The sequence below is a fragment of the Phascolarctos cinereus genome, unplaced genomic scaffold (genome assembly GCF_003287225.1).
Source record: "Phascolarctos cinereus isolate Bilbo 61053 unplaced genomic scaffold, phaCin_HiC Scaffold_726;HRSCAF=1367, whole genome shotgun sequence".
Taxonomy (NCBI): domain Eukaryota; kingdom Metazoa; phylum Chordata; class Mammalia; order Diprotodontia; family Phascolarctidae; genus Phascolarctos; species Phascolarctos cinereus.
The window spans coordinates 25,075,265-25,087,761 of NW_027556098.1; the positions used below are offsets into that span (position 1 = coordinate 25,075,265).

A 12,497-nucleotide genomic window follows, 5' to 3' on the forward strand; every position below is an offset into this window, starting at 1 on the left:
ATATGCTTTTGAGTTTAAAATTTTTCTCCCCCTTCTTCCCCACCTCCTGCCCCAAGACGGCGCACAGTCCAATATAGGCTATACATTTACATTCCTATTAAACATATTTTCACATCAGTGATGTTGTAAGGAAGAATTAGAACCAATAGGAGCAACCACCGGAAAGAGGAAACAAAACTCAACAGAAGAGGAAAAAAAATAGCTGATAGAATGCTTTGATCCGCATTCAAATTCCATAATTCTTTGTTTGGATGTGGATAGCATTTTCCATCACAAGGCCTCTGGGGATGTCTTAGATCCTTGTATTGCTGGGAAGGGTTAAGTTTGTCAATATTAGTCATCGCACAATATGGCTATTATTGTGTACAGTGTTCTCTTGGTTCTGCTCACTTCACTCAGCATCAGACCATATAAGTCTTTCCAGGTTTTTCTGAAGTCAGCCTGTTCATGATTTCTTATAGCACAATAGTATTCCATTGCATTCATATACCACAACTTGCTCAGCCATTCTCCAACTGATGGGTATCCTCTCAATTTCCAATTCTTTGCCACCACAAAAAGAGCTGCTATGAATATTTTTGTACATGTGGGTCCTTTTCCCCTTAGTTACCTCCACTTAGTTACCAAAGTGATTTTCCCAAAGTATAGATCTGAGGGGCAGCTAGGTGGCACAGTGGATAGAGCTCTGGCCTTGGAGTCAGGAGGACCTGAGTTCAAATGCGGCCTCAGACACTTGACACTTATTAGCTGTGTGACCCTGGGCAAGTCATTTACCCCCAAATGCCTCACCAAAAAGCAAGAAAAGAAAACAAAAAAACCAAAAACCAAAGTATAGGTCTGTATCAGGCCCAACTTAGGAAACTCCATTAGCTTCCCTTTTTCCTTCACAGTCAAATAGGTATAAAATCCTCTGTTTGACTTTTAAGACCTGGCCCTTCCCAGCTTTCTTGTCTTCTCACACCTTACTCCCTTCCATGTCTGTCCCATGCTACTTATTATTTCTTACACGTGATGCTACATCTGCCTCCTCCAAGCCTTTTCCCATTCCTGGAATGTTCCTCCTCCTCACCTCTGCTTTCTGGCTTCCCTGACTGCCTTCCATACTTTTCATCCACCTTCTGCAGAAGTCCTTGCCCTGTGCCCCAACAGTGCCTTCACTCTGAGAGTGCCTCCTATTTACACTGTGTGTATCTTGTTTGCATGTTATCCCCCTCATTAGAGTGTGAGCTCCTTGAAGGCTGGGACTATGGTTTTGTCTTTTGTTTTTTTAAATTCCCACTTAGTAGAGTGCCAAATACATAGTAAGTACTTAGTGAATTACTATTGGTTGACTTACTAAGGTTAATGAGTTTATGACTTGCCTAAGCTTACAACACAACTAGCTAAGTATCAGAGCCTGCATTTGTATCCAAGTCATGTGACTCTTCCTTTAAACACCAAACTGTGACCTGGAAGTCATTTAAAAATACTTGCTCTGTGAATATTTTTTTAAAAATATTTTTATTGTTCTGTACTTAACAGACATCAAATATGAGTATTTCTAGATACACAGAAGACAGGTAGCTGGTACAGTGGATAGAGCACTGGACCTGGAGTCAGGAACATTCATCTTCCTAAGTTCAAACCTGGCCTCAGTCACTTACTAGCTGTGTGACCCTGGGGAAGTTACTTATCTCTCTTTACCTCAGTTTCCTCATCTGTAAAATGAGCTGGAGAAGGAAATGCCAAATTACTCCAGTATCTCTGCCAAGAAAAGCCCAAATGGGGTTATAAATGAAACAACAAAACATACACAGAAGAATGAAAAAAGAGGATTCTATGTAGAATCACAAATGTCTTAAGCACAGCTTCCATTTTTTAAAGGATATAATAAATTCAGCATTAGTTTTATACCTGTCTTTCTAGTCTGATCTTCTCTTCTGTGTACATTTTAAACAATGGCTCTCCTTTTTTTTCTTTCCCCTCATTTCTGTTGATAGTTCCTTTCTTTCACCCATCTTCTTTAAAAAAAAGTTGGGTATTGTTCAATGGAGAACTGTAAATCACTCAGCTATTCTCATCAATACAGTGATCCAAGATAATCTCAAAGGACTAATGATGAAGCATACTGTCTGCCTCCAGAGAAAGAATTGATATTGATTGAATGCAGACTTAAAACATGCTATTTTTTCACATTTTCATTTTTTTTCTTTTACTCAAGGCATCTTGTACCAAATGATTAATGTGGAAATATTTTACATAATTGCACATGTATGACCTGTATCTGATTGCTTACTATCTCAAGGAGGGGAGGGAGGGAGGAAAGGATAGAATTTAGAACTCAAAACTTGAAATAAAAATGTTCAAATTTTTTTAAAAAGAACTTGGGGATAAGGGAGTTGATATTTATAAACCAGTTATTATTTTCATTATTAGCAGAAAGTAATCAGGATTACAGCATGAAGGATTTCCTTGGCATATGTATCTCCTGTAACGGTTAGGTGACTTGATTGCATCTCTAGTATCTCAAATAATAAGAAAGTGAATCTAAATTCATGCCTTCACCAGTCAAACCATTTTCTTACTATTATATGTCTGGGGAATAGTTTTTTTTTTTGCCCTTATATACAGTGACAAAATATGAAACAGATAAAGCATTTGGTACTAAGTAATGCTCCAAGTACTATGAAAGGCAGGTTAGGATAGGTAATAGAGAACTGGCTTTAGAGCCAGGAGGATGTGAGTTCAAGTCCCCTCTAAACCTGTGTGACCCTGGGAAAGTCAATTCACCTGTCATTGTTCCAGGCAGCTCTCCAAGTCTCCACAGTGGAGAGTGATGTGTCAGTCGACGTTACCAGAAAGAGTTTACATTGTAGGGAGTTCCCTATACAAATAAAATCATGAGTTCAGGCCTTCACCACTATCACTACCACCGTAAAAAAAAATGCGACCATACTGCTCTGAGACACCACTAGGTGGCAGTTCTTGACAGGCTGCTTCCAGTATCCATCCACTAAATGCCTAAAGGTCTTGTGGAAGTAGCTTAGGGATACATGTAGATGTCGATATGCATGTATGTATACGGAGGTATATATACTACATATATTACATTTGTGTACATGCATGTGCATAAACTTACACAGTACATTTGTGCGTTCTATGCTTTGTATGTGTGCGTATATGCATGCATACAGACACATGTGTGTACACATGTGGAGTCAGAAAGTTTTACTATAGAAAATGTACCCAAGGAAGATTATATGGTTATGCAATATTTCCAGAGATCCAATTTTTTTACCTTTTTTTGTTTGTTTGTTTGTTTTTAGTTGTGATATGAAAGTGGTTTTAAAAATCTGGGGATAGCTTTTTAAAAATTTTTTTTTTAATTGTGAATGTAAACGCAAAGAGCAGCAAAAATTGAAACTGAACTCTGTGTAATGATAATGACCATGCTTGGAGACCGAAAAGAGAGAGGAGAAGGCACCTCCCTCCCTTGGTTGCAGAGGCGGTGGGTATGGAATGTTCCACATAATTTGTAACTAAACTGATAGGTTGGTTAGTTTTGCTGAATTTTTTTTTCATTTCTTTGATCTTTTCTCTAAGGGATGACTCATTGGGTAGGGAAGGTGAGGATTGGAAAATGAAAGTGAAAGAAAAGCACAAAGACATCAATATTTTTTAATTAATTATTAGAGATGAAGGAGGGCCCAGGAAATGACTTAAGTCATAGTCATATGTTAGAGTTTGTTCTTCAGACTTTCTAAAATAACCCATAAATCTGCAAATAGCAATATAAGAGTATATCTTTCATGGCCCTGCCCTGCCTTGCCCTAAAGTACATCATGCATTTAGAGACTTAATGGAGAGATTTGACTGTTTCTATTGACTGAATGACAACAAAGATAACATGCTTGGTGATTCCTTGTGCACTGTAGTTCAATGTGATCAGTGCTACATTTTCTGTACACACCAGAGTTTGGAAGGGGGTGAGGTGAAACGATTTGAACCTTTACGTGTTGTTTCTATAGTGGTTTATTCCTTCCTAGCTTAAAATTCCATTTATGTTTGTTGTCGTCTATAAAATACCTAATGGTACTTATCTTACATTGAGACCATCAGGATGCCAAACCCAGTGAAGTAAATTTGGCTATCACAAGCATTTTAAAATTTTCTTTTTAAACCCCATATAGGTAAAACAAGGGAATGTAAGAATTGTTATCCCCATTTTGCTGATGAGGAAACTAAGGCAACTAAAGGTTAAAAGGATTTGACCGATGTAAAATGTTGTAGATTTTAAACTATTAAATTTAATCCTTAAAATTTGTCTTTACTCTTGATTAATTTCATTGGGGATAGAAGTATTGGCTTATGGTAGAATTTTTGTTTCAGATAACCAGCTACAAACAGAAGTCTTTAAATTCTATGAGGAAACCAAAGTTAAATTTTCTGACCTGTCAGAGGAGCTTTTATGGGAATACATTCATAGTGGAGAACCAATGTAAGTGTTTTATAAAAGCCAACATGCCCCATCCCTTAACACAACTCCATTCATTTAATTTTGTTATTTTTTTAACTTTTTATGTTTCAGTTCCAAATTCTTTCCCACCCATCCACCCCTCCTCCACCCATTGAGAAGGCAAGAAATATAGCAAGTAGTATATGTTTAAGGCAGAACTTGAGCCCAGATGTTTTTGACTTCCAATAGTCTTCTGATCACAATGCTGTGTTACTTCTCTATAGAAATCTTAACTGTCTTCATATAATAGGTGCTACAGACAAACAGGGCAGCTTTAAAGCTAATATGTAGAACATATTATTACCTTAAAGTTATTATTATTTGCCTTTTAAAATGCTAGCTATATGTAATAGAGTATACATACATATTTTTCTGTTCTTTGAATATAGAAGTATGCATGTTTGTTGAAACTTGTCAAATTCAGATTAATAACAGTACAGCTGACATAGGATCTTTATCTATTGTCATCTTGTTCAAATTTTGCCCAAAATATCAAGATTTTGCTGAAGAAAACCAAAATACTACTATTAGAATTTTTTTTAGATTTTTGAAGTGCTTTGTTGCTATGATAAGTCACTATAAATTGCATGAGAAGTTTTTAAGCAATGAATAATTTTTACATAACAATGAAAATTAGCAGAGAAAATGAGAGCAGGCAAGAAATTCAAACAGGAAAGAAGAGAATCCAAAGACCTATTTCTGACCTTGGCAGTAAGATAGCTTTGATTCTAACAGGGAAAGTTTCTTTAAAAATGTAATTACACATGGACTAGACACTGAAATGTAATTACCTCAGTTCTCCATTTTATTACATATGTATAAATATAGTACAATAGTATGTTGGAGTATTTCTTTGCCATTTTGAAGAATGTTGACATATGTAGGATAAGCCATTATCACATTATAATAATTTTCAAAGATACCTTCATCTCACAGTCAGAAAATTTCTATCCCAACAATAGATTATCAGTCAGGCTTGTATTACCTTTGGAATTAATGTCAATATGAGCTAAATCTTCACCTTCTTAATATTTGTATTTTTTATATTATACTTATTTATACAAAGATATTTATTTATAAATTAAAATATTTATACAAATGCATACATATTTGTATATATGAAACCATCCCATTAATGGAGATAAATGGCTTTATTTTATATTCCTCAACTGGTTGGCATGAAATTAAATTCTAGAATTGGCTTTAGTTTCTTAGCCTACAGAGTTTAATTCCTCTTTTAATCTTCTGCTTTTGCTCTGCCTTTCTGTTCTCCTTCTTCCAGGGACAAAGCTGGTGGCTATGGCATACCAGTCCCTTGGGGGCATGTTAGTTGAGTATGTTCATGGAGACTTTTTGAATGTGGTAGGGTTCCCACTGAACCACTTTTGCAAAAAGTTGGTGGAATTGTATTATCCACCCCCTAGAGATGCCATACATCATGTAAAGTATGACTCAGTCCCTTCAGTAGAAACCTTTGAAGTACTAAGTGATGAAGAACATGGCAGTTCAACTCAAGGAAATTTGACCATCAAGCTAGAAGGTGACAATGCATTCTCTTCTGGAGCTCCTGGGAGCCTAGGAAAGAACAAAATAGGCCAAGATGTGATGGGAGAGCCTGTGGAGAAATGCAGTGGGGACATGGAAAGCCTGACTAAATTTCCATCTACTCTTGTAGAGCTTTTGGATGGTTTTAAAGCTTCAAAGGTATTGTGCCATGATTTTTTTTCTCCTTCTAATTAATGACCTTGCCAAAGAAGAAAGAGAAAATTCTCATCTCAGTAGCTGAAAAGCCATTTTCAAGCTAAGTGGTTGTCATCATAGTACATATAAATGAAATCTTATTTGGGGAAAGCATCTCAAAGTCCTTGCTTTAAACAGCCCTTAGCTATCCTGCAAAAATAACAACAAATAAGCACAGTTAAAAAAAAAAACAATCACACCATGTTCAGGGTGTGGTTAAAGAAGTTGCTAAGAGATACAACTTTCTTACCCTTAGGTAATTTGTAAACTAAATAATGTGGTTGAGAAAGAGATGTCAGTTTACATATAAGTGTGAATGTCCTTCATTTCCTGGGGATGTGCACTCACAGACAACTTAGCTTTATTCTTGAACCACATGCTAATGCATCTGAGGTGAACCAGGAAAACAAAAACCCTCAAAAATAAACATTCAAATTTGACTTAGATTAATTTAAAATGACCTAAATCTCAGGCTTTCAGAGTAGAAATCCAAAGCTGTCCCCATACAGATAAACTTGCCTACCATGTATCTTACATTTTTTTCTCAGCCCATTGCCTTAGATTTCCTCAGGAGATTTCTTAAAGGGAAAGAAAAGACATTCTAAGTCAATTTACCAAAGCAGGTGCTCTGCATTTGCCATTTTCTTCCCCTTAATTAACCTCTTCAAAAAAAGGTGCACATTGGAGTGTAGAGCAAACACTCCTCCAAAGTCTCCAGTGCAGAAAAGGTCAAACTAGGCTTTTTAAAATGGAAGATTCAAAATCTTTTCCAAGAGTTTATAAAAGGAAAACAACAATTTGATTTTAACACTATAGACAAGGGAGAAAGCACTCTAAGGGTGATCCAAACAAATTTGCAAGTTGTTGCCTTGTAAGTGAGTTGTAATGTGTATAACTGTACTCAAAATGTTATAACAGGATAATTTTTTTTTGGAGGCAATTGGGGTTAAGTGACTTGCCCACGGTCATATAACTAGTAAGTGTCAAGTGTCTGGTCAGAGACCACATTTTAACTCAGGTCCTCCTGACTCCAGGGCTGTTGCTCTATCTACTGCACCACCTAGCTGCCCCTAGGATAAATTTCTGATGGGTATTTTTGTTTGCTTACTTTTTTGCTCTCAAACTTTTTTTTTCCTAAATGTGAATTGGATTGAGTTCTACCTTGACCTTAAAACCAAAACTATATGTCTCAATTATTTGATTACCAAAAAGTTGTGCCTACAGAAATTCGTTGTGGGAGTAAGGGAATGTGCACAAAATGAGACAAACCGGTTGAGACTCAAGATAACCTGAGTTGGTGGCAGGTAAGTGGGGAGGAGGAAAACATGCTATTAGCCGGTTATTTTGGGGCAGGATTGGATGCTGCGGATAGATGTAGCTATATGAAACTTTCCTAGATGGACTATATTACTAAGTGGGAATTCTATTAGCTAGAAAGGATAAGGTGGAGAGAGTTATGTAATAGAATAGTGGTTATCCAGGAGACAACGCTATTTGAACCTGTGCTGATGTAGAGATAGATATTTGGGGTTCACCAAGTTGCCTGGAGGGATGCTTGGGTCAGAGTAGGTGTCCTATGCTGCTTGAAAACTTGCTCCACAGAACTTTCCCTAGCTGTGGTGGTGTTGCTAGAAGAGAAGCTAAGACCATGCAGTTCTGTCTTGGAATACCCCCTTAGAGCTTCTCTTTGAATCCCCCTGTGATCTGACTATTCTAAGCATCCCCTAAAGCAGGGGTTCTTAACCTTATTTAGCAATCTGGTGAAGCTTATAGACTCCTCAGAATGTTTTTAAATATACAAAATAAAATACATAGGATTATAACAAACCAATTATAGCAACACAATTATCAAAATAGTTCAAAAACAAATTAATGGACCCTTGCTTAAGAAATGTTACCATTGAACAAGCCTGCACAGCATACAGCCCAAAGGTCACTTGCAGCTCACCAAAGGATTTCAGGTGGCCCAAGAAAAATGTAGAGGATATTATAGAAAGTAAAGATGTAACAAGTGCTTTGTCTGTGCCCCGCTTAACCTGCCTTCCACTAGTCACAATTGTGCCCATCATCTAACTTGGCAGGTGGGTAGCCACAGAGCACTCTCTCCCGTTTGTCACATGACCCATGACAACCATCCATTGTCGGTCAGTCTGTCTATAGTCTGAGAAGAGCGATTTCATGATAAACGAAAATCTTAAGTAATAAGTGTAATTAATTATTAATTGAAATTTCTCCTCTTTAAAAATATGGTTTATTTGCAAAATAGTTTAGTCATTAATTATACCTTTACTTGGAAAGTGAACCACTAAAAACTATCTGCAGCTGAGAGAAGTTTAGCCTATTTTAATTTTGGCACCTACCTACTGCCAAGTTATGCAGGTCTGTAATAGGGCATTACGTTGTGAGGCCCCACATACTCCCCATTTCATGGTATTGAATTAAGTGAGCAAGTATCTTCACTTTAGCACTGGTACAAACGGCACTGTCTTCTGAATACCCACAATTCTGTTATATAACTCCACCCACCATACCCCTGTCTCCTAGCTGACGGAATTCCCATTTAGCAAAAAGTCCATCCGGGAAGGCTTCATATATCCACCTCTTGAGTTCCAATTCTGGGACCCAGGATGGCAGAGTAAGAAGTAAGTCCCTCTCACCCTCCCTTACTAACCTCTGAAAGCCCAGAAAATATCACCCCAGGAAAAACCCTGGAACAGCTGAACCAGCAGAAAGATGGGGTGTAGCAGTCCTGTAGCCCAGGAAGCTTGAGAGATTAATGGGAAAGGCCCTTCTTGCCCTAGGGGAGGGGGAGCAATACAGAATGGGAGATGTCTCAGCAAGCTAGAGGAAAGCCCCACCTCAGCATACCAGGGGGAAATCCTGAACCCCTGGTGGTGGAGCAGGCAAGCATCAACACCAGGACCCCTGAGTGCCTCAGTATGGGCAGAGGAACCAGTGGAAATGGCTTGGAAAACCACCATGTGCCACGGCATTCTCCAGCAGCCAAGTCTCCCAGTGCCTTAGCAAAACTCTGGGAAGCACAACTGCAAGAGGCAAAGCCCCAAACACAGAAACATCCTGCAGCAGCAAAACATCCATCTGCAAGGAGCCAAAGAAAGCTAAAGGCCCAGGTGTGCAGGCAGTCTCCAGGGGCCAGACTCCCCAGCCCTACCCCTAGAGCTCCAGTGTTGCTGATTCCAGCCCAACACCAGATAAGCTGCCAGAACCCTATAGCCTCCAACTGCCACCATCTGAGGCCCCAGCACACAAAGCCAGTGACCAGGCCCTGGGCTCGCAGCACAACAAGCTTGGGTCAGTGCCTCCTGCTCCCCAGCAGGAGAGCTCAATTTTTTTAAAGGCCAGGAAATAAGCAAACACCATGAGCAAAAAAGAAACATACCATAGATGCTTATTATGGGGACAGAGAAGAACAAGGCAGAAATTCTGAAGAGGGCAACATTGTCAACACACCCACATGTGAAACCTCAAAAGGTCTGAAGCCCAAAAAGCCTTCTTGGAAGAGCTCAAGAAGGTTTTTAAAAGTCAAATAAGAGAGGTAGAAGAAAAATTGGGAAAAGAAATGAGAGGTATGCAAGAGAGAGTCAATAGCTTGGAAAAGGAAGGATAAACATTAACTGTAGAAAACAAGTCCTTAAAAAAATATAATTGGCCAAATGGAAAAAAAGTACACTGAAGAAAACGAGTCCTTAAAAAATGCAGTTGGCCAACTGAAAAAAAAGTACACTGAAGAAAACAAGTCCCTAAAAAATACAATTGGCCAGACAGAAAAGTAGACACAAAAACTCACTGAGGAGAACAACTCCTTAAAAAGTAAAATGGGCCAAATGGAAAAAGAGGTACAAAATCTAATAGAAGAAAACAATTTGTTAAAAATTAGAATTGGGCAAGTGGCAGCTAATGACTCTATGAGACAGGGAGAATCAGTCAAACAGAAACAAAATAGTGAAAAAATAGATGAAAACATAAACTACCTCATTGGTAAAACAACTGACCTACAAAATAGATCCAGGAAAGACAATTTAAAAATTATTGGTCTCCCTGAAAATCATGATGAAAAAAAGAGCCTGGACAGCATCTTTCAGGAAATCATCAAGGAATACTGCCCTGGGGTCCTAGAACCAGAGGGTAAAATAGCCACAAAAAATATCCACCAATCACCTTCTGAAAAAAATCCCAAATTGAAAACGCCGAGGAATACAATAGCCAAATTCCAAAATTACCAGGTCAAAGAGAAAATACTGCAAGCAGCCAGAAAGAAACAATTTAAATATCGTGATACCACAGTCAGCATTACACAGGACCTTGCAGCTTCTATTAAAAGATCGTAGGGTATGGAATATGATATTCCATAAGGCAAAGGAGCTTGGATTACAACCAAGAATCAACTACCCAGTGAAAATGAGTATAATCTTTCAGGGGAGGAGATGGATATTCAGCGAAATAGGGGACTTCTAAGCCTTCCTGATAAAAAGACCAGAGCTCAACAGAAAATTTGATCTTCAAATACAAGACTCAAGAGAGACATAGAAAGATAAACAGGACAGAAAAAACCAACATGTTATTAATAAGGGCAAACTGTTTACATCCCTACAAGGGAAGATGACACTTATAACTCTTGAGAATTGTATTGGTATTATACCATGTTAAAGAGGTGTATGTAGAGGGGGTGGGTATAAGTTGACTTTGATGTAATGATTTTTAAAAATCTAATCAAGTGGGTTAAATGGATCTAAATAAGTGGATTAATCTGATCTAAACTAAGGGATTATACTGGGAGAAAAGGAAAGGAGGAGGCAGACAAGAGTAAATTACAGTGTCAGGAGAAGGCACAAAAACCTACTAAAGTAGAGGGAAAGAAGGGGGGGAAAGGAAATGAGCATTGTTTGAACCTTACTCTCCTCAGATTTGACTCAAAGAGGGAATAACATAATCAGTTAGGTATAGAAATCTAATTTGCCCTATAAGCAGTAGGAGGGAAAAGGGGAAAGAAAAGGGGGGGCTAATAGAAGGAGGTGGGGCTGAGGGAGGAGGTAGCCAAAAGCAAAACACTAGTGAGGAGGGAAAGGGAGAAAAGAGAAAGAAAGGGGAAATAGGATGGAGAGAAAGACCCAGATAGTACTCATAACTGTGAATGTGAATGGGATGAACTCTCCCATAAAACAGAAGGGATAGCAGAATTGATTAAAAAACATATATTCACATCTTCCCCAGTATCCCATCCTGTCCCAAAATAACTGGCTAATGCCATACCTTCCTACTCCCCACCCATCAGCCCCCATATTCGTGAATGAAATCTAAGCCAAGTAATGAAACAACAGTCATAGAAAAGCTAGAACAGTTTTGTAGAATGACTGCTAAAGTCTCAGATTCTTTTCAAGTCTTTATGTGGTGGTCTGTCAGTGCTCAAGGTAATATTTTAGCCTCTGATTCCTTCCCATTTTCATCATAGAACCCCTTTGCTTCAGACCAGTTCTATTTGGTGGTTGGTTATTATTAAAATTCACATCGGTCTTATTCAAATGGGAAGACTTGTATTCAAGGATGATGGGAATAATCAGATTGCTGAATTGTACATAGAAAGATGTCATTTATAGAATTCATAAAGCCCTTTTATAACATGCCAGTGCAGGATCAAATGATATCCTACTTCCTTCCCACCCCCACGAAAACATAAGTATTTGCCAGAAATACCCTATATAATTTCTTTAATTAATATAGAAACGTTTAATCCTATCACTCTACCTAGTGTTTTATTTATTTTTATTTATTTATTTTTATTTATTTTTTATTATTATTTTTCTTTACTGTCACCAACCAGACCTAATTTATCTTTTGTAATTGTATATGAAACATTCTACCCAGTGTTTTAAAGGGGCACAATTGTGTTTAACTTGTATGAGGCATTATTAAGTCAGTAATTTTTTTTATATCTAGTAAAGTATTTTAGGTAATCACAGAGCATGCCTAATCTTGCTAACTTGATTAGAAATAATTGAAGATAAAAGGAAGTATTTGGCCCTTCACTGGATTACATTCAAAGGAATCCATCTTCATTTAATTAACTGGGTTTATGTCTAGTGAAAGAATCTGGGAAACCAATAGTGTCCTGATTTTTAAAATTTTTCGAGTGGCAGCTAGGTGGCACAGTAGATAGAGCTCTGATCTTGGAGACAGGAGGACCTCAGTTCAAAGCCAGTCTCAGACCAGACATTTGACACTTAATAGCTGTGTGACCCTGGGC

General features: G+C 37.9%; 1 protein-coding gene across 1 annotated transcript in view; it reads left to right on the plus strand.

Moving 5' to 3' along the window:
- Window positions 1–12,497, plus strand: part of ASMTL (acetylserotonin O-methyltransferase like) — a 67,462-nt gene that overhangs the window by 20,177 nt on the left and 34,788 nt on the right. The window contains 3 exon segments of the mRNA XM_020992916.2: window positions 4,369–4,477; window positions 5,778–5,802; window positions 5,804–6,199. Of these exon segments, the coding sequence (XP_020848575.1) occupies window positions 4,369–4,477; window positions 5,778–5,802; window positions 5,804–6,199 (530 nt within the window).